At 34.0% G+C, this 23380-nt stretch overlaps 3 protein-coding genes across 3 annotated transcripts; 2 read left to right on the plus strand and 1 right to left on the minus strand.

The window, feature by feature from the left end:
* Window positions 1–235: 235 nt before the first annotated feature.
* LOC104246448 (serine carboxypeptidase-like 31) lies at window positions 236–4355 on the plus strand. Its single transcript, XM_009802257.2, has 10 exons — window positions 236–555; window positions 1081–1188; window positions 1277–1372; window positions 1647–1739; window positions 1835–1917; window positions 2024–2308; window positions 2435–2556; window positions 2680–2775; window positions 2973–3078; window positions 3719–4355. Exons 1-10 carry the CDS (start codon window positions 270–272, stop codon window positions 3866–3868), a joined length of 1425 nt encoding a protein of 474 aa, XP_009800559.1. The 5' UTR covers window positions 236–269; the 3' UTR covers window positions 3869–4355.
* Window positions 4356–7263: 2908 nt separating this feature from the next.
* LOC138884105 (uncharacterized) lies at window positions 7264–8621 on the plus strand. The gene is made up of 3 exons (XM_070164895.1): window positions 7264–7641; window positions 7704–8013; window positions 8290–8621. Exons 1-3 carry the CDS (start codon window positions 7264–7266, stop codon window positions 8619–8621), a joined length of 1020 nt encoding a protein of 339 aa, XP_070020996.1.
* Window positions 8622–21380: 12759 nt separating this feature from the next.
* On the minus strand, window positions 21381–23024 carry LOC104246449 (probable 2' cyclic ADP-D-ribose synthase BdTIR). Its single transcript, XM_009802259.2, has 2 exons — window positions 22441–23024; window positions 21381–21518 (listed from the first exon to the last, which is right to left on the minus strand). The coding sequence occupies exons 1-2, from the start codon at window positions 22944–22946 to the stop codon at window positions 21392–21394; spliced, it is 633 nt and encodes a 210-aa protein (XP_009800561.1). The 5' UTR covers window positions 22947–23024; the 3' UTR covers window positions 21381–21391.
* Between the last annotated feature and the right edge of the window lie 356 nt (window positions 23025–23380).

The following is a 23380-nucleotide window of genomic DNA, read 5'->3' on the forward strand; positions in this document are numbered from 1 at the left end:
CTCCACTAATCACCCTTTTTCATGCAAATTAAACTCTAGAAAAAACTGCCTATAATCTATGTCAGATGCCATAGGCTTGAGATTAATTAATTTCCAATTTAAAACATAAGTTTGGTACGTTTCGGTTTCTAAAATTCACACCTTATAGATAATGGGTTTGTTCATAAAGCGCTTTGCCACAACTATAAATAGATAGGTGCGTCGTGTACTTACACTCTTAACTTACTCTCTTGTCTCCAAATTGGTGTCTTTTTTAGCTTAATCCAAAGATGATGTTTTCCCAATATTCTCTGCTTCTTATTATTTCCTTATTTATTTTAGAGCCATTAGAAGTTGTTGGACGTTCTCATCAATTGTCCAATAACAAGAAGTCTGATTCTTCATTGGGCAGTCAGGATCTTGTAACTGATTTGCCAGGACAACCTAGTGTAAACTTCAGACATTATGCTGGACATGTGACAGTAAATGAGAACAATGGAAGAGCACTCTTCTACTGGTTCTACGAATGCTCAGTTTCACCTGAGGACAAACCTTTAGTGCTTTGGCTTAATGGAGGTAAAACAAATTAAATTTAATAAATTTATGACCTACATCATTTGCAGTCTGCTATAGTTGATAGAGTACTTAAATATATGAACTTTTGGTTTCACTAAGATGGTTTCTTAGACATGCCAACTTTGCATGGTACTAAAGAGTATGTTATTCATGTATCTACAAAGTAAATCTTAAGGACAAATCTTGGATTGAGAAAATGGATATTTGAATTCGGCGCTATCTTTAATTTTGACCACTTTCAACATTATTCAAGCTTGGTATACGAGAGAAATAAATTCTCTTTGACTGAAAAGAAGTTTGGAAAAGAAGAGAAGAGATTTCTTATCAATGTCTTTAACTCCAATTGCCTTTAGAGAGTCCACTATATATCGATAGTCACTAAAATATAGATGTCCAACAAAAGCGTTCACACACACATATATATATAATCAGATATCAGATATGACCTTTTATTTTTTTTTTCATTTCATATTAATAACTATATATTATTTGGTCTTTTCTGATATGAGCTTCACAATATTTCAGGACCGGGATGCTCTTCTGTGGGATATGGAGCAACTCAAGAGATAGGGCCTTTTCTTGTGGACTCTGATGGTTTTGGCCTAACACTTAATCCTTATTCATGGAACAAAGGTTTGATCTTTATTATCCAATAAACTAGTTTACATGCATGCATTTCTGCTTGAAATCATTTTCAATAATCTAAATTATAATGAAGCAGAAGCAAACTTGTTGTTCTTGGAATCTCCAATTGGTGTTGGATTTTCATACTCAAATACAAGTGGTGATTATCATAACCTTGGAGATGATTTCACAGGTGAGATTCATGATTCATTTGTCATTCCTTCCCATTACTTTCTTCAGCAATATCTGTCATCTTTCAATATGATATCTCTATTTGTTCAGAAATATCTTGTGTGATATTGATATTTTGTCTTAATTACTAATTTTCAGTTATCTGTCATCTTTCATAAGTGTAATGCTCATTTATTTATTCCTCAAGAAATATCTTACATGACGCTGATATTTTGTCTTATTTCTAATTTTAATTCGTCCTTTTTCATCTAACATTTTCTGGACTATTTTACCAGCCAATGACACGTATACTTTTCTGCACAATTGGTTTCTCAAGTTCCCATCATATAGAAAACGGGCCTTTTATATTGCTGGAGAGAGTTATGCAGGTAATTTACCATAACTATCTTCTACCAGAGACTACTAACATAACTGTAAAAAAAATTGCACCTACTAATTACATTTTTCATGGTTCTATTGGCAGGAAAATATGTTCCTGAGTTGGCTGAAGTCATTGTTGACAAGAATAAAGACTCTTCCCTTTTCATTGATCTAAGAGGAATCCTGGTATGTGTGTGTGTATATATATATATATATATATATATGGTCCTTCTACACCTATTTTCAGTTGATAAATGAATTTAACTTAATAAAAATGTTGTTATGTGTGCAGCTGGGTAACCCTGAAACCTGTGATGCAGAGGACTGGAAAGGTCTAGTGGATTATGCTTGGAGCCACGCTGTCATATCTGACGAAACTCACAAAATTATTTCAGATTCCTGTGATTTTAACAGTGATGACACGTGGAGCAATCAGACTTGTAGTCAGGCTGTAGATGAAGTGCTTAAACAGTACAAGGAGATTGATATCTACAGTCTCTATACATCAGTCTGCATAAGAGATACTGCTAGTTCACAACAGCAAACACAAGTTTTATTCGATAGCAAGTCCAAGATGGTAACTCAATATTTAATTGCATGAATTTGTCTATTTGACACAGGAGTTAGCCTTTTCGTGTAAATATATTTTTACGCTATCAAGTCATCTAAAGATAACTATTGATAGATGCATGTTTTAATTTAGATGCCGAGGATAATGGGAGGATATGACCCCTGTCTTGATGATTATACTGCCTCTTTTTACAATAGACCAGATGTTCAAAAGGCTCTCCACGTTCACCATCTCAAGAACTGGAGCATCTGCAAGTAATGAAACTTTATTAGTATTGAATTGTTCTTTCTTTTTTTGAAAAGTCTTCCCAGTCCAAACATGACTTGGAAGTCTAAAACAGAGAAACTAACTAGAAATTTTCATATTTGAATATTCAGTATGTCGATCTTCGGTAATTGGTCAGACTCAAAGGAATCAGTTCTTCCAATATATCACAAACTCATCGATGCTGGACTTAAAATTTGGGTCTACAGGTATAGTATTATTCTTAACATAATTGTAGTGGTATTATTAATTTTTCTAACACGTTATTGGGACATGACCAAGTTTTGGTGCTCTTTTATAAAATGTACTGCCTCTTAAGCTATATTAATGTGTGGTTCAATTTATAATGTTTAATTAATTAATAGTATCGTGCTCTAATACATCATCATCCTTTTTGTCGGCTCAGCGGAGACACTGATGGAAGAGTTCCTGTATTATCAACAAGATATAGCTTAAGCGCCCTAGGTTTGCCCATTACTAGAAAATGGAGACCTTGGTACCATCAGAAACAGGTAAATATAGATACCTCATCCTTTAATATTCGTAAGGAAACTACATAAGCGGATGTAAAGCGGACATTATAATTTTATTAGGCTTAAATTATGTATACATATACAACAAAACAAAAGAAACTTAAAATATCTATATACGTATATAATTAATTGATGCTAATTCTGAATCCAGTAACCAATTCTAAATCTTGGATTCACATATATATGTTGGAATAATATCTTGCTCTCTCATCTTCAACATCTACAATGCCATACTATTTCATTGCGCATACACCAAGGGCGGATGTAGAGCAAACGGTACGGGTTTCCATGAACCTAGTAACTTTTGCATAGATCCTGTACTTATACTAAAAAATTCATAAAAATATAAGAATATTTAGCTTGGAATACAGTTCGTTGGTCCAGTTATCATGTAGATTAACTTGAGATTGTTATAGCCTATAGTCCTATAGAAACTCATAAGCTTAAAATTTTGGATCCGCCTCTATATATATATATATATATATATATGTATGTATGTATATCTAGTTTGTTATTTTCTTTACTTGGATTTCCATAAATGAAGATCACAGATTGGCCAGCTGAAAAGCAGCTATTATATTTTATTCTGATTGTTCTGAAGTTTTTGGTTTTGGATTAGGTTGGTGGATGGGTTCAAGAGTACAAGGGGTTGACATTTGCAACATTTAGAGGAGCAGGGCATGCCGTTCCAACTTTCAAACCTAGTGAATCACTTGCATTCTTCACTTCATTCCTTAATGGACAATCTCTTCCTTTCCAGCGAATCTAAAGGGAACTTCTTCTAACTTTATATGATGAGACTTTTGCTATAAGGCACTACATATTTTTGTCTTTATTATATTTTACCCTTCAAAATGGGAGGGGATACTTAAAGCTAGAGGGATTAGCACATAAGCAGTATACCTACGGAGATCTGGTTTTTGAATAATGTAATGGCTTTCCCATAACTATAAGAGGATATATTTTGTGGCGTAAACTCCCTCCTTTATTCCTTTTTTCACTTGGCACTGCAACTTGTTCACTATCCATCCCTTGGAAAAAGGAAAAAAATTGACAAAAACCAAAATGGAGAATTTGGCAAAGTATTCAATTCCTTTTGTTGTAACTATGCATGTTGCTTTGAGTCGAGTTCTATCAAAAACACCTCTCTACATGTATAAGGTAGGGATAAGACTGTATCATCTACCCTCTTCGGACTCCACTCTTTGAATTATATTGGGTGTGTTATTATTGTTATTGTTGTAAGGTTGTTAGTGTAACGGTTTTATTTGCATACTGAAGTAAATTCAAAAAAAGTGTAAGGTTAGCAAGCTAAACTTGTTAGTCCATTGTGGCTTAATTAATTAATTCTTCCTTACTCCTTGTTTAACAACGTAAAAGAGAAGTCTTCACCTCTCCCCTCGACTGCCCCAGTAAAAATTGCACGGGGCGCCTTATTTGGTCGCCCCCATTTAACCTATACCTATTTTTTTAAAAGTTTTAACTTTTACCCAAATTTTTAAACAACTTCAGTCCCATTTCTCCTCCTTCGTTTTCTTCTTCTTTCTTTTGCTGCTGTTGGTGTTGCTATTGTAACAGCCCCATCCCGCTAGTGATATTGTCCGCTCTAGGCCTAGGCCCTCACTGATTTAAAACGCGTCACTAGGGTCTAAGACTTGTTAACTTATATACTCGGCATCTCTCTTGTGTTTTGCCGATGCGGGACTCTATCTAAAGTCTGGGTGTTACATACACCCCCTCTTATGGACTCAGCGTCCTCGCTGAGGTTTGCCCCACCGCATGGGATTCGCCTAGACTCAGCACTGAGGTTTGCCCCGCCTAACCGGGATTTGCCTAAACTCAGTTGAACTCTGACCCACCATCAGCATAGCTGACACAAGAGTAGCTCTAATACCATCTGTAACAATCCAGTCCACTAGTGATATTGTCCGCTTTGGGCTGAGGCCCTCATGGGTTTAAAACGTGTCACTAGGGTCTAAGACTTGTTAACTTATATACCCAGCATCTCTCTTTTGTTTTGCCGATGTGGGACTCTATCTAAAGTCTGGGTATATAAGTTACCCAGACTTTAGTTATATAGTAGTAATACACATGAAAGAATAAGGTGATTATTTATCTAGTATGTTAGAAAGCTTTTTCAAAAACTTCAACTTATAATAGTGCTGAAGTTTTTACAAATGAACTAAATAATTTCAGCATCTTCTGCTGAAGTTTTTGAAAAAGCTTATCCAGTACAAAAAAACTTCAACTTATTTAGTGCTGAAGTTTTTACAAATGAACTAAATAACTTCAGCATCTTCTGCTGAAGTTTTTGAAAAAGCTTTATGACAAACCTAATGAATCCAAGACAAAAAAACTTCAGCTTATTTAGTGCTGAAGTTTTTACAAATGAACTAAATAACTTCAGCATCTTCTGCTGAAGTTTTTGAAAAAGCTTTATGACAAACCTAATGAATCCAAGACAAAAAAACTTCAGCTTATTTAGTGCTGAAGTTTTTACAAATGAACTAAATAACTTCAGCATCTTCTGCTGAAGTTTTTGAAAAAGTTTATCCAGGACAAAAAACTTCAGCGTATTGTCTTTGCTACTTCAGGCCCGTCTGCTAGAATGGTGAAGATTTGCGTGATTGTCTTTGCTACTTCAGCCCCGTATGCTAAAGTTATGCGAAAAAGTGGGTACATTTGCATTTTTTTTTTGCAAAGCGGACGCAAGTTAAAGCGTGATCCAAAAGGCGGGTATAGATGCAAATGCCCCACTACCCCGCCTCCTCGAAAGTCTTGTTGAACTAGTTCTCGAAAGGGTCTTTAATTTAATGGGCTTTTCATTAAGGAGTATTATTACGTTTAGCCCGCGCCAGAAATTATTTACATTTGGTAATCGAAAAAGTATATAAAATTTGTATAACTTTTGTATATATACAAAAATATACAAATTTTATATATTTTCGGTTATTATTTTTACGACGGCTATATAATATCATTTTTCCTTTCATCAAGTTACTGACTAATCGGGATAAAACTTTAAAATATTATTTATTAATTAATATCACATTATCACTATTCACCGTTGTTCCTGGACTTGTCATACCAATACTGGCCAAAGCTTATGTTCGAAATTCTACGTCACACCTATTAGGGTATGGTCCTTTCCCGCAAAAACTCAAAGTGTCTTGTGCATCGAGCTATCTTTTTTTAGGCTTAAAATTTCATTTGATAGTTAAATAATGAACTTAAAGGCCCCAGAGTTAAAGTAAAAGATAAAAATCTCAATTGTTGAATTAACTTTATGACCAAAGAATGCGTAGCAAATGACACACTTAGTACAAGAAGAAGAGAGTAGTGTAGTATAACTCAATGGAACTAAGAAAAGGTTCAAGTTGCAGTGCACGCAATAACAACTCACCAGCAGGGTAATTATTGTTGGTATTATTTCTCTTTAGGCATTACTCTAATTTGATAATGCAAAGAACAAAGAACACTGTTAATCTACAATTAATTTGTGGTTAATTATCATACCCCTCCACCATTAATTTGTTGTAACATTTCTAGATTTTATGTATATCCAAAGTGGGAAAATGAAGTTACTATTTCATAAATGGTTCACATTCATTCATATGATGGTTTCTTAACTTTTGTGACTTTGTTTGTGAAAAGATATACAAACTTTTCAGAAGGTTTGAAGTTACTGTCTTTATGACAATTTTATCATTAAACCAAAAGTAATATTACATAACATTAACTCTTATTTGGCTTCTTACGCGTTTTCTGATAGAAGAAATTGTAGGTGATTTGCGTATATAAACATCATCATTTGTGATCTAAACACCTACAAAAAAAATTATTCTCTCATCCTCTCAAAAGACCATTCTTCTTCTTATTATCCTAGAAGATTATTCTTCTTCCGATTTTTTCTAGGCAATTCTTTTTCGGCAAACTCTAAACTTCCAGCCACGAGTGCACGTGTTTGGGAGTACTGTGAAACTTTGGGAAGAGACCGGTCTTAACGATTTGCACCCAGTCGGACCGAAATCGCTTTCAACATAGTGACTTGCCCTGACACAATATTTATTCGATAAGTTATTTCAATTCTCTTATTACTATTGGTCAATATTATCTACTATTTTTCTAATAATTTGAAAGCGATTTCGTATATAATATTGATTAATGGCTACCACTTTGAACAAAACACTTCCGGAACTGTCAAAGCTTGAGCCTTTAGATGGCAACAATTACAAGCGTTGGTCCGAGAAACTTTTAATTTTCTTTGAACAATTAGAAGTTGATTATGTTTTGTTTAACGAACCTCCTGCTGATGTTGTTTCCAATACTACTGATGTTGCTAATAGTTCTAATATAACTGCCACTGTTATTGCTGATGATGATGCTAAAAAGAAATTTGAAAAGGATAATAAAACTGTTCGAGGGCATCTGCTTAACCATATGCCTAACACTCTCTTTGATTTGTTTATAAATTATAAATCTGTTAAAGTCATATGGGACAGTTTGGAGAAGAAATATGATACGGATGATGGGGGAAAAGAAGTATGTAGTTGGAGAGTGGATCAAGTTTTGAGATGGTTGATGATAAGCCAATCATGGAGCAGGTTCATGAGTATGAAAATTTGACTGCTGATGTTTTGAACAAAGGCACGGAGATGTGTGAGATTCTTCAACCTAATGTTCTGCTTGAAAAATTTTCAGCTTCCTGGAGTGATTACAGAAATCAACTGAAACACAAGAAGAAAAACTTAACTCTTCAAAAATTGATCAGTCACATGAGGACTGAGGAAGCAAACCGTCTCAAAGATGAGGAGGCAGAACGACTTAAGGATAAGATAAAATCTCTCTCTTTTAATTCTTCTAAAGCTAACCATGTGAAATCTGCTAGTACTTTTGAGAAAGACGAGTTTAAAGGCAAATAGAAGAAAAGCCAGAAGAAAGGATATGTAAAGAAGCAGAATTACTTCAATAAATCGGAGCGCCAAATCCAAAAGTCGAAAGGACCTTACTATGTCTATGAAAATATTGGTTACTAGGCTTTCTAGTGCAACCAAAGACAAGGACAAAGCTCGAAGTAGGGAGGGAAAGCTCCATCCCAAGCTAATCTTACTGAAAGTGGTGACGTGATTGTTGTTGCGGTCGTTGAGGCAAATATGGTGGCTAACAAGACTGATTGAATACTGGACACAGGCGCTTCAAGGCACCTCTGTGCCAACAAGGAATTGTTCTATGACTTTGAGAAGTCTACTGATGGCGAGTGTGTTTACATGGGTAACTCCACCACGGCAGGAGTTATGGGTAAAGGAAAAGTTCTTCTTAAGTTAACTTCTGGAAAAATATTAGCCTTGAATAATGTTATGTATGTTCCCTCCATTCGCAGAAACTTAGATTCTAGTGCACTTCTCAATAAAGTGGGCCTTAAACTTGTTTTTGAATCTAATAAAATTGTTATTTCTTGTGGAGGAGACTTTGTTGGGAAGGGTTACCTCAATGGAGGTTTATTTGTACTGAACATTATTTAAGAGATTACTAGTAATGCAAGTACTTCTAATTCTACTTATATTGCTGAGTCTATTGATTTGTGGCATGGTAGGCTATGTCATATTAATATTGCTTCTATAAAAAGACTTAGAAAAATGGAATTAATTCCTGCGATTTATATTGATAATTTTTCTAAGTGTCATGTTTGTGTAGAAGTAACATATACCAAAAAATCTTTTAAAAATATAACTAGTAGAAAGACAGAATTGCTTGAACTAGTGCATTCAGACTTAGCTGATTTTAAGAACACTATTAGTAAGGGTGGAAAGAAATACCACATCACTTTTGTAGATGACTTTTCGAGATACACTAAGGTATATCTTCTTAAGTCTAAGGATAAGGCTGAAAGCATGTTTTTAAAATATAAAGCAGAAGTAGAAAATCAATTAGACAGGAAAATCAAGAGACTTAGGTCTAATAGGGATGGTGAATATATAATACTAATACTCTAGAAGTTTTTTGTAAAAAAATGGTATTATAAATGAGGTTAGTGCTCCCTATACTCCCCAACAAAATGGTATAGCTGAACGAAAAAATTGAACCATTAAAGAAATGATGAATTCTATGCTTTTGGTTTATCTGACAAGATGTGGAAGGGGGTGAGGAAGTTGCCTTATCTGCATGTTATGTTCTTAATAGAGCTCCTCATAAGAGTTAGATAAAACTCCTTATGAGTTATGGAAAGGATTTGCCCATAACTTGAAATTTCTAAAGGTGTGAGGGTGTTTGGCTAAGGTTGCTCTACTTAAATTTAAATAAGTAACTGTAGGACCTAAGACTTTTGATGCCATTTTGATTGGTTATGCTCAAAACAGTGATGCATATATATTTCTATCTTGAATGATCATTCTATTTGTGAATCTAGAGATGCAGAATTTTTTGAGCATGTTTTTCCATTGAAATATAATGTTGTCACGACCCAAAACCAACCCGGTCGTGATGGCGCCTATCATGGAACTAGGCCAACTGACACATTCTCAAATAATTCGATATTTTATTAAAAAGCTATATAATAACCTTTTTCATACTGAAATTCCGTAAAAGAGATAAATTCAAAAACCAAAATGCGGAAATAAAAGCCCGACCTCGGGTATCACTAAGTCATGAGAAAATACTACAACTGTTCTAAAATATAACAAGACTAACATAGTTAGAGAGTAGCTAAAAGTACACTAAAAGGAAGATAAAGAAGGAGAAAGGTAGGACTGCGATCGCCAGGCAGCTACCTAGCTATCTCCGATGAAAGTCCGCGACTGGAATAGTCAACAGCCACTACGGTGGCCTGAGATACCTTGATCTACGTACAAGGTACAGGGGGTAACGTGAGTACACCAACCCAGTAAGTAACAAGTCCAAACTATAGACTGATAGGTAGTGACGAACGTAAGCTCAATAGGTAATAGAAATAAACTGTGCAGGAAAAGTAGGCATGCTATTAGTTCAAGAATACAGCTCAAGCAGTAAAATAAATATAGATCTGAACAATGTGTGATATAAAGCTCAGCTAACTCTACATGCCAATGCACAGAATGTATGAAATGCACCATGTGCTCCCACTCTCAAGTGCTCAACCACTTGGTACTGCATATGGTCATCCGGCCCAGGAAAATCCATCCTGGAACATATACAACACTGATTGCAAGTTAACCAGTACCGAGGAACAAGGGTAATCCAACCCTGAGGAGAAATCCATCTCCAGGTATGTGTGTGTGTGTGTGTGTGTGTATATATACACTCTCAACCACTCGGTACTGCATACGGCTATCCGGCTCAGGAAAATCCATCCCGGAACATACTCATTGCTAGCTATAAGTCACTTGGTACCGAGGAAAAGGGTAATCCAACCATGTGGAGAAATCCATCTCTAGCTATTAGTACTTCGAACAAATCCTTGTCCCGGGAAATTCATCCCTCAAAATATCATTTGCGCTCACTGGGGGTATGTTACACACTCCTGAGGGGCTCCTATAGCCCAAGCTCTATCATAATCATCAATATAACTGTTGCGCCGTGCAGCCCGATCCCATAATTGTCACTCATAATCAGGCTCTCGGCCGCGCTCAATCATCACTCTCCAGTCTCACACACACGAGCTCACAATGCCATGAAACTAGCCCCAAACAATGATATGATGTGCCAAATAATAATAACTGAGACATGATATGATATGCATGAATAAGACTGAGTACAGAATATCAATGAATCTAATGAAATGACAGCAAGAAATGACCACTCGGGTTTCAACAGTATCGGCGTGAAGCCCTAACAGGATATCTAGCAAGATTTGATGCACATTTAATTAATCACATGATAGAAACATGGATATCAGCAAAAAAGAGTTACTAAGTGGTGCCATGGAATGAACCAGGCCATAATTCTCATGGTACACGCCCGCACGCCCGTCACTTGGCATTTTGCGTCACCTCAGTACTAATCATATATCACATAGTTCGGGTTTCAAACCCTCAGAACCAAGTTTGGAAGCGTTACTTACCTCAATCAAGTCAAAAATCCTACTTCGCGATGTCCTTGCCTCTCGAACTGGCCTCCAAACATCCCGAATTTGGCCAAAAGCAATACAATGCAATCAATATAGGCCAAAGAACCAATCCCACACGAAAAACTATCAATTTCAACTAAAATTCCGAAATTCACCCAAACCCGGCCCCCGGGCCCACATCTTGGATTTCAACAAAAATCACAAAACTAAAAGCCTTTCACTCACAAGTCTATACATACAAGATTTATCAAAATCCGACTCCATTTGACCCCTCAAATCCTCAATCAAACTCTCCAAAAATTCCAAGCCCTAACCCCTCATTTTCATCCCTAATCTTCGCAAATTATATGATTAATCAATGGGAAATCATCACACATACAAGTATTAGGGCTCAAGCCACTCACCATGCTGATAAACCCCTGAATTCCTCCTCAAAATCGGTCTCAAAAGCTCCAATGCCATCTAAAAATGGTAGAAAATAACCCAAAATTCGCGAAGTCCACCTTTTATACATTCTGCCAAAACTTCCGCATCTGTGGTCCACATGTCGCTTCTGCAACACTGCACCTGCGGAAAATCCATTGCAGGTGCGGTTCTCACTTAAATCTCAAAATCCGCTTCTGTGGTCCAATTCCTGCGCTTGCGCTTTCGCATGTGCGGTCCACTATTCACACCTGCGACTCCTGCCCTCCTCAGCTATGGCCGCTTTTGTGGTTGTTCTTCCTCTTCTGCGGGCCTGCACCTACAATCCTCACTCCGCATGTGCGGTTATGACAACTGAGTGAAATCTTGAGCATTCCTCAAATTCCAACCTTGTTCCGTCAACCACCCAAAATCAACCCGAGGCCCTCGGGACCTCTACCAAACATACCAACAAGTCACATATCAACATACAAGCTTATTCGAACCTTCAGAATACTCAAAACAACATCAAAACACCAAATTACCCTCGGATTCAAGCCTAAGAACTTCTAAACTTCCAAATTCCGCAAACGATGCGAAACATACCAAACCTCGTCCGAATGACCTGAAATTTTGCACACACGTCAAAAATGATACTACGAACCTACTCCAACTTCCAGAATTCCATTCCAAACCTGATATCAAAATTTCGACCGCTGACCAAAAATCGCCAAATTTTTAATTTCGCCAATTCAAGCCTAATTCTACTACGGACCTCCAAATCACATTCTGGATGCGCTCCCAAGTATAAAATCACCTAACGGAGCTAACTGAAACATCAGAATTCACATTTGAGATCGTATACACGTAAGTCAACATCCAGTTGACTTTTTCAACTTAAACTTCTAAATAGGAGACTAAGTGTCGCATTCCACATCGAAACCACTTGTAACCCGAACCAACCAACACGATACGATAAAATACAGCTGAGGAACATATAAAGAAGTAGAAATGGGGAAACATGGTTATAATTCACGAAACGATCGGCCAGGTCGTTACAAATGTTCCTACTGATATGCCTAATAATTCTTTTACATCTATATCTATTAATTCTCATATTGTGTCTACTTCTAGTATTACTGCTAATGATCATGAAAATGAACTTAGAATGAGTAAGATATGTAGAATTGAAGCTAGCTTTGGTCCCAACTTTATCACTACTTTCTTGATTGAAAATATTGGGCTTAATCGTTTGAATTATGAATTAGTGTCTACCTATTTAATATAAGAAGACCCTAAGACTTATGATGAAGCAATGAGGTCAATAGATGCTAATTTTTGGAAAGATACCATTAAAAGTGAATTAGTCTCTATAGTTTCTAATCACACTTGGGACTTCTTTGATTTGCCTAAGGGTTGTAAATCCATAAGTAGCAAGTGGATATTTAGAAGAAATTGAGACTTGATGGTACAATTGAGAAATATAAGGCTAGACTTATTATTAGGGGTTTTAACCAAAAGAAAGGCGTTAACTACTTTGATATTTATTCTCCCGTAACTAAAATAACATTTAAAAATGTTGTTGCCTTAGCTGCTATCCATAATTTGGTGATACATCAAATGGATATTAAAACTACTTTTCTAAATGGTGATTTAGAGGAAGAGATCTCTATGACTCAATCTGAGGGTCTTGTGATCCAAGAACAGGAGAATAAAGTATGCAAATTGAGAAAGTCTCTATATGGTCTTAAACAAGCACCTAAGCAATTGTATGAAAAGTTTAATAGCACACTAGTAGATAATGGGTTTGTTATTAATGCATCTGATACTTGTATTTATTCCAAGATGGTAGGATCAGATTGTGCGATTATATGTCTATATGTGGATGTCATGTTAATCTTTGGCCCTAATGTGGATATTGTAAATGGGACTAAGAATTTTCTGTCTTCTAAATTTGAAATGATAGATCTTGGAGAAGCAGATATAACTTTAGGTATTAAAATTAAAAGAACTGCTAATGGTTTTTTGTTGTCTCAATCTCATTATATTGAGAAAATATTGAAAACGTTTGATTCTTTTGATGTAGCTCTTGTGAGAACTCCTTATGATCCTAGCATACACTTGAGAAAGAATAAAGAATCTAGTGTTTCTCAAACTGAATATGCTAAGATTATTAGTAATGTAATGTTTCTCATGAATTATACACGGCCTGATATTGCTTATGCTGTTAGTAGATTGAGTATATATACTCACAACCCTAGTAGTGAATACCGGAATGCTCTTCATCGTTTGTTAAGGTATTTGAAAGGTACTGTGGATTGGTGTTTGCATTTTAATAAACTTCCTGCTGTTTTAGAAGGATTTTGTGATGCAAATTGGGTTACTGACAATGATAAAGTTAGCTCCACTAGTGGCTATGTGTTTACTTTAGGTGCAAGTGCTATTTCGTGAAAGTCTTCAAAACAAACTTGTATAGCACGTTCGACCATGAAATCTGAATTTATTGCTCTTGAATTAGCAGAGCAATAAGTTGAATGGCTGAGAAACTTATTGGCAGACGTGCCTTTGTGGGGAATACAAACTTCACTAGTGTCTTTACATTGTGACTCACAAGAGGCAACTGGAATTGCCAAGAATAGTGTGTACAATGGAAAAAGAAGATATATTCGCATTAGACATGATGTGGTGAAACAATTATTAAAATACAGTGTTATTTTCTTGGAATATGTAAGGTCTGAAAGAAATTTGGCGAATCCTTTAATCAAGGGTTTGGCAAGAAGAGTTATCCTTGAAACGTCGAGGGGGATGGGGCTAAAGCCCATGGATTGAGGAAGTATGGTGGATACTCGTTCGTGGTCAAACGAAGCCATATAAGACTTCAATATGCATTATATTTCCTATCCCTAAGACGTGTGGTTATGATTTATAAGGTTGAGCCTATTTTACTCTTAATGATTCCATAGCCTTAAGGTGGTCTATATGTTGATAGACTTGATGGAATCACCTACGTGAGTGTAAAGTGCGGTCGACTTTTATGAAAGACTTGGGATGTCTTTCTAGAGCACTCATGAGACCCAAGTGTGTGCATGACCATAGAAGCACTTTATTAGTATCGTGGAGTTTGCATAAAATTAAGGATATAGTACGTGTATTGAGGGTCTCAACTCATGTCCATTCAGTTTAAGAGTACTTCACTTTGTGGATATTAGTCGTTGCGTCATTTCACTATGTGTCAATTCAAATCGAAAGATATTGACACTTAAGTACATGTTCCTTCCTTTTGTCCAGGAATTATTCTTATTTTTTATCTTTGCATTAATGGGGGATTGTTGGTATTATTCCTCTTTAGGCGTTACTCTAAGTTGATAATGCAAAGAACAAAGAACACTTCTAATCTACAATTAATACGTGGTTAATTGTCATATCTCTCCACCATTAATTTGTTATAACATTTTTAGATTTTATGTATATGCAGAATGGGAGAATGAAGTTACTACTTCATAAATGGTTCACATTCATTCATATGACGGTTTCTTAACTTTTGTGACTTTGTTTGTGAAAAGATACAAAATTTTTAAAAGGTTTGAAGTTACTGTCTTTATGACAATTTTATCATTAAACCAAAAGTAACGTTACATAACATTAACTCCCATTTGGTTTCTTACGTGTTTTTCTGATAGAAGAAAATGTAGGTGATTTGCCTATATAAACATCATCATTTGTGAGTTAAACACCTGCCAAAAAATATTTATTCTCTCATCCTGTCAAAAGACCATTCTTCTTATTATCCTAGAAGACTATTCTTCTTCCAATTTTTCCTGGACAATTCTTTTCCTGCAAACTCCAAACTTCCATCCAGGAGTGCACATGTTTGGGAGTACTGTGGAACTTTAGAGAGCGACCCGTCTTAACGATTTGCACCCAGTCAGGCCGAAATCGCTTTCAATGCAGTGGCTTACCACGATACAATATTTATTCGATAAGTTATTTCTATTCTCTTATTATTCTTGGTCAATATTACAACTATTTTTCTAACAATTATAATTAAAATGACCTACATACATGGAAAATAGGATGGTGATTACGTTGAAACATTAAATAGAGATGTGAGATGCATCTGCTGCCAGAGTTGAGAAAAGCATGCATTTGAGGTGTTCAAGTGTTTAAACACATAATTAATGAGCTCATTACCCAAATGGTCAATCAACTATTCGAAATTGCCTACTAAAGTCATATTTCTTTCGTTTGTAACAGCAAAGTCACTTAACTATGCCTATAGCACTCAAAAGGACACTCAACTAGATTTCTCATTTGATTGTCAAATACCTATTTTACCCTCTAAATTATCAACTTTTGTCTCCTTTTAATTTATTTTTTAATTTTTAATATTATAATTTTTTTTCTTTTTAATTTATATTATGGGCTTACCTATAGAATAAATAAATTTTATTTATAAATTTAAAAATAAAATAGTATTTAGGCATATATAATGTTGAAATAACAAAATATTGAGCAAAGTAAAAAAAATTAATTAGAACAATTTGTTCGTAATAATAATTTTGATATTAACAACAAAATTCAAAATTTAATTTACAAAATTGAAAATGAAGGAAAATAAAAGTTGTAAAATATATATTCCATCAAGTAATATAAAAAATAATTATTTAAAATAAATATATTTTTATAATGTGTATTATATATTCTTGAAAATTATGCTCAATTATATTTTTATTTCGACATTATATAAGCTAGATATCTAATTTTTCATTTTTTATTTTATAAATAAAATATATTTGTTCTATAGGTAAGTCCATAATGTAGATTTTCTGAGCATGTGATTTTTTCTCTATATGAAATGCTCCTATAAAATCCCAAGAAAATAAATTTTTCTTAATTATTTGCTATTTTTAGGAATTTTTGTAGAATTTTATTTAATTGTTTGCATTTTGTGCATGTTTAAATTTTATTTAAATAATAAAAAATACCAAAAATATCACGCATGTCATTTAGGCTTTATTTTTACATTTTTAGGATTAATCGGTAGTTATTTATTTTATAAAAATTGAAATCACAAAAAAAAAAATGCTTCATTTTTACACTTTTTCCTTTCATTGATTTTTTCTCTTTTAATTTAGGATCAAGTAGCTTTTATAATTTTTATAATTAGTTAATTAGTTTAATTTCACATTTTTAGATAATTTAGAATTTTAATTTCTAGGATTTTTAATTAAAGAAAAAGAAAAGAAAGGGAATAAGGATTTAATTGCAATGGGGTTTTATATTAAGCAATTGGGCCGTTTTAAAGCCAAAACCAGTCCAAATAATCACTCAAGCCCAAATATAATACCCAAATTTCTCTAATTGACCCACCAGCCCAAAATTACCCAAATTTCGCCTAACCAGCCTGGACCAATAACCCACTCCCTCCACATTCTTAACCTAGTAGCTAACCTAAGACCCTACACCTAATAGCAAAAAGAATCTGTCGTTTCCATCAGCTCTAAGGAGCTCCCCATAACCCCATTCTGCAAAAAGAACAACAAAAGTAACCATGGCTTCTTCATTTTTCGTTTCTCAAAAAAAAAAACACCACAGAACCCCTCCCTTTGAAGAAACTCTAGCCTTCTTCCTCCTCACCCCTCACTCACGCTATTTCCACAAAAAGACCATGATTTTCGAAATTCAAAAATTCCAGATTTGGGAATTCAAAAGCTAAAGCTAGCGGAAAAAAAAGAAAGAAGGCAAAAGCACAAAAATCAAAAAAATAGAAGAAGAATTAAAAGCTATTTCAAAACTCTATTCGTGACTCTACATTGCCGAGGATTGTGAGAGTTTTGTTTGCTCTTTGTTGAGCCATAGAGTTGCTGGGTGTTGTTGAAGTTTGATGCTTTCAAGTTGCTGAACTAACTTCTGTTTTCTTCTTTACTTGTAAAGCGATGGAATTGTTGTTCGCTACTGCTATGTTGTCCATGTCCCATTGATTCACCTGTTCAGCCTTTATCTGGTTATTTTGAGATATTTACTTGGCTGTTGAGGTATGACTTTGATTTCATTCATGTAACTCATTTGATTGGATGATGTAATGCTTGAATCTCATTTTTATAGGTTCTGTTTGTTTGAAAGTTGCTTGTGATTTGCATTATGTTTAATATTAAGCTTGAGGAAATTAACTTGTGCGTTCTTCCTCTTTACGGATATTGGCTATTTCATTATCTTTTCTTTTATATGTTGTTCTATAAGAATGCTAATTTGTATAGTTATTAAAAGGTAGTAAGTCTTCTACGTTAAAAATAGCTAGATCTTAATGGATCATGTTTTTGTTTCATTAATATTTTATTATTTTACTTTATGAGCCGTTCTAGTTGGAATTGGAAAATTGATATGGTAAAGTTAAGTTCATATGTGTCTTGCTAGTGATTTCTTTAGTATTAATGGGTTTGGGATTAACTGTTGATGAAATGTTTCAGTAAAGTAAGTAGAGAATTTGTTTTCCTTCTTCTTTGGACGATAATGAGAATGAATCATTTTAAGTTAAGTTGGTTCTACTTGTAGCTAGTTTATTTTTCATGTCTTTAAATAATTATACTTTAAAATAATAGGAACATTATCAAGCCCTTAACACAAAAATAAACATCCACAATCTTATAGCCTTCACAATAATCTCAAAGATTAGAAAAATAATTCAAATGCGCTAGTTGCTTTAGGCACGATTAATAAATCATTATGACTATGGGTATGGTTCCCATGACATAGTTACGATGTCTAATTCCAAAATTCGGGGTGCATTTCATATAACCCGATTATAACAATTTCGAATAATAAAACCCTTTGAATAAATTGAGGCGTGTCATGCCAAATAAGATTTATAATCCATGGCCCTCGTAAGATTAGATTCAAGAACTAACACTCATAGAAAAAGGTTTGAGGTGTGACATAAATAAATTAAATCATCCATGGCCCTCACAAATGTTGCTATTAAAAATTGAATCTTCGTAGTTGCTTTGGGTGCGTTATTTAAATAATTCATCATAGCTACGGGTACGGTTCCCGTGACGTAGTTGTGATTTTTAATTACTAAAATTCGGGAGTGCATTTCATGTGACCCGACCACAACAACTTTGAACATTAATAAAATAAAATATGTCGCAAATCGCGGGTGCATTTCATGTAGCGTGGTTTGTGGCGTGTTCCAAAAACGGCAAGTGTACGACAATCGTACTTTGTTCAAGAAATAATTCCATAAATCCTAAAAAGGGTTTAAAAATAATTAAAAGCGGTTATAAAACTAAAAATGCACAATAGGTTAAAACATATAGTAAATCAGACAATTAGGCCAACTTTAATAGTTTAAGCGACCGTGCTCGAACCACAGAACCCGGGAATGCCTAACACCTTCTCCCGGGTTAACAGAACTCCTTATCTAGAATTTCTGGTTTACAGACTTTAAAAATAAAAGTCGAATTTCCTCGATTTAGGATTTTAAAATAAACCGGTGACTTGGGACACCAAATAAACTATCCCAAGTGGCGATTCTGATAAATAAATAATCCTATTTCGCATAATGTCACTTTAATTGGATAAATTCTCATACCCCCTTGCGGGTGTAAAATGGAGGTGTGACAAATTTAAAAGAGAAAAAATTATAATATTAAAAAAATAAGAAAAGTTGATAATTTAGAGGATAAAACAGGTATTTGACAATTAAAAATTTGAGAAATCTGATTGAGTGACCTTCTGAGTACTAGATAATTTCGGATAATTGAATGACCATTTAATTAATGGACTCCATAATTAATTAAGCTCAAGTGCTTCTTTGTTTCTTTTGTTTCTTCCTTTGAAGTTCCTTCTTTGAAGAGACACTTTATTCGACAACCACTTCCTCTGATTCACTTGGTTATAGTTTGACATGTCTTAAAAGTTTAATAAAAAATTTAAAAAAATTAAAATTTATAGTCTTAAATACGTCATAATATTTATTCGAATATAATTTTTTTTGAAACTTGTGATCTTAAACATATCATAGTATTTATATGACTATAAAAGCTTCACATTAATTAGGAAAAGTATAGGAATGTATCATTTTTTGTAACAGAAAATAATGTTATACAAAGTGCAACCAAAGAGAGTAGTATGGTACAACAGAAGTCAAAATCATGGTACTATTTTTACGACATACTAGTATGTAGTATATTTCATTAGACTAATCAACTCTTTGTCTAATCTTTCTAATTCCCTTGAAAAGATCAAACCAAAAGAAAATCATAAAGCTCAGAGTAAAAGGTTCCTTATTTCGATCCAAATATAATACTAATAATTACAGTATGCATAAAAGGAATTCTGTCTTTGATTCAAACAGTCAATTTTTGCACTGTGAAATGAACTTTTAATTTCAGTTATTCAAATATGAATTCTTTTACGAATAGTCTTATTAACTACACGATATCTGAATGTAATGTTTCAGAAAGTCTAGACTATAGACACTTTATTTCAGTCTTACCGTCATCACTAGGAGTATTCATAAAAACCCGAAAATTCGAACCAAACCGAAAATCAAACCGACCAAAAAACCGATACTTTTTGGTTTGGTTTGGTTTTGATTTTGAAATTTAAAAACCATCAAATTTGGTTTAGTTTTGGTTTTAATTAAAAAAAACGAACCAAACCGAATATAAGAGTAACTATTTTAAATTTATTATTACACCTATATATATGTATACTTTTATACAAAGTTTTAAAAATTTTATACTAAATATTAATCGTTTGCACTTTTAATATAGTTCTTTACCTTTACATTCTAGTTTAATTGGTAGTTTTCTTTTGTTAAGTGTAAGAATCTATTTCATGTTAAAAATAATATATTTTTAATTGAGTCCTTAAATTATTCATCACTATTTGATTCAATTATCATCAATATATCTTGGTAAATAATAGATTTCTCAAGGGCAATTGATTTGATAGTATTACGTTCAAAATGTGGTCGCCGAAATGTGTGTTTGGTAGTGTATGTCTTATATTTAAGAAAAAACCGAAAAATAACCGAAAAATTGAAAAACCGACATAAACCGAATCGAGAAAAAACCGACTTAATTGGTTTGGTTTGGTTCTAATATTTAAAAAACCGACTTACTTGGTTAGGTTTCTTTTTAGGAAAAAACCGATTCAAACCGAACCATGAACACCCCTAGTTATCACTATTATTTATGACAAATGTATTTTTCTGAAAGATATACTATATATTCCCAGAGAAAGGAATATATGTAGAAACTTCAAATGGACCGAGTCACAGGTAGTGGCTAATTTGGGACTCAGCGTACCATGTTGACTGATCAACATTTTCCAAAAAAGGAAAGTAAAGTACTAAGAAGAACAGCATACGACGTGGCATGAAGTAGAATACCAATTTCCAAAAAGACACGGACTTGAACCTCCCACTGAGTTTTATTTAACTTGTCTTCATCTTCTTTAATTAATCTGGTATATATTCTTATCTGTATAAAACAGGAAGAAGAGATATAATTAAAGTACGTGAAATAGAGAGCTTATATCTTGAATCATCTATGTATTACATTGATTTGATGGATTACATAGACGACAAAAACAACCTGAAAAATCTTACAATTACATTAATAATTGTCGGAAATCCCAACTTACTCGGCAATAAAAAGCCTGAAACATGACTTACATGACAAAGATTAAAGAATATTGAATGTGTTAGCTAGGAGCAAGTCCTTTGAGTCTTCCTAAAGGACTTTGGTTAAGAAAAGAATTAAACTAAGGAACAAATGAATTAATGTGAATTTATTAGAGTTGAACTCATCGATATATAGATCCTCTTTTATTTATCATCGATCAATAGTTGTGTAAAAGTTGTTTTCGACGAATATATATCTTTCTGTGGATCAGCTTCTCTCTTTCTACCTCGTACAAGTTCTTCATTATTGCATCCGAAGCTTTCACCAGGAACTCCGACCAGTCCCTTCACAAAACAATATTACCCAGGTCAGATTTTGTATAAATCTTGCTAAAATAAAGTAAAGAAAAAAAAAACTATGCTCAAACAAAAGGAAAAAAGAAAAAGTCACGCTCAAACAAAAAAAGCAAAAAAAAAGTTATGCTCAAACAAGTAGTAATAATTTAAGAAAGTTTCTATGTACAATCCAAAATAGTTATCCTACTTTCTTATTCTACGTTGTGCCTACGAATGTCTACTTTCTTTAAGTGAAAAAATGTAGTAATTTTTTATAAATATTACAGCTTGTTGTAAGGCTCCGGATAATTTGTTCTCTATTCTATTTTTCTCGAATAAATATGATGTCACATCAACAATAATAATAGACCCAGTATAATCTCACAAGTGGGATCTGGGAAGGATAGTATATACGCAAATCTTACTCATACCTTCAAGAAAATAGAGAGGCTGTTTTCGGAAGATCTTCGGCTTAGGAAAAATAAAAGAAAGAACAGTAACAAGTAACCCCTACGAAAATAACTTTATTTTTGGCTCATTCTAATTTCCTTTTGTTTCTCTCTCTTCCCAAAGTTTGCAAACATGGAATTAATTCCCATGCCCAATAAATATGATGTCACATGTATCTCAATAAAGATTAAGCAAATCATATTTTCAAATGATTTTCTCTTAATCTGCGGTGACATATCAATAGAGTACAAAGAAATTACAATTAAAATGTAACATAGTAGTTAATGAAGTGAGCAGAAAACCAGAAAATCATGCATGGATTCAAATTTTAACATAGGCAAAAACAAAATGTTAGGTCATGGGTATTTATGAAATAACCAAAATATGCGCAAACGAAAAAATTATAACGAGCTAGGAAGCTAAGTATATATTTATAAGTGTCTTTTTGAAAGGAAGAATAAAATGTGGCACGGATACTCACCCTTTTAAAGTATCAAATGTGAGTCCAACGGTGTATTTTGCCTCCTCAAGAGCCAAGTTAAACTTCTCCAAATCCTTATTCGGAAAATTAACATTCAACTCTTTAATAGCAAGTTCCGAAGGTTTAACATCACAAAAAACTGGTATAACCCTCTTCTTTGATTCCATCATTAGAGACAACTCATGCAAGCAAAAATAAGAATCACAATACTGAGGGGAGAAAACAGCCATCCCAATTTTACAATTGCGAATCGCTGGATCGATTTTATCGAACAATTTATCCCCTGGTTTCATGTTCTTACTGTCCAAAAATGGCTGCAGCCCAAGATTATTCTTAATGTGCTCATACAACAATCCTGCTACATTTCTTTTTGTGTCAATTCCTCTGTGGTTTATGAACACGTCGCATGGTGTCCGGTTTTTCGCTGGCTCGATTTGTCGTCGGAGCCGGAGAATTTGATGGCACACGTTCTTGGCTGAAGAGGAAGATATTGCTGAACGTTGCATGGCCCTTTCAAGAAGTTAAAATGACGTTTTGTGTTTTTTCTTGTCAAAAAGATTTGTTTTTTTTGGGTGTTAGTGTAATTGGTGTTATTATGTTTGTAAATTGAATATACATGATATGACCTGTTCTCCTGTGCTATTTATAAGGGCTGGTTTAAATTTGAAATGTGCACTTTACATTCTTATGTTTGATTTCTTAGGGTCTTGTCTTGTCTACTTTTCTACTAATAAAATTGGACCTCAGGGAAATACTAGTATTTGCTTTGACACTTGACAAGAAGGACGAAAAAGAGCAAAAGCCTTTGAATGTTTTGACTCTCTAGGTTTTATGGAGAGTTTAATCCTTCAAACACGTTTTTAGAATTATTTTAATAAACCCTTTATACCATTTTTTGAGTTTGAGAATAATAATAAGACCTCTCTTGAATTCTTTTAGC

Source organism: Nicotiana sylvestris, chromosome 2 (assembly GCF_000393655.2).
Source record: "Nicotiana sylvestris chromosome 2, ASM39365v2, whole genome shotgun sequence".
In the NCBI taxonomy this organism is placed as follows: Eukaryota; Viridiplantae; Streptophyta; class Magnoliopsida; order Solanales; family Solanaceae; genus Nicotiana; species Nicotiana sylvestris.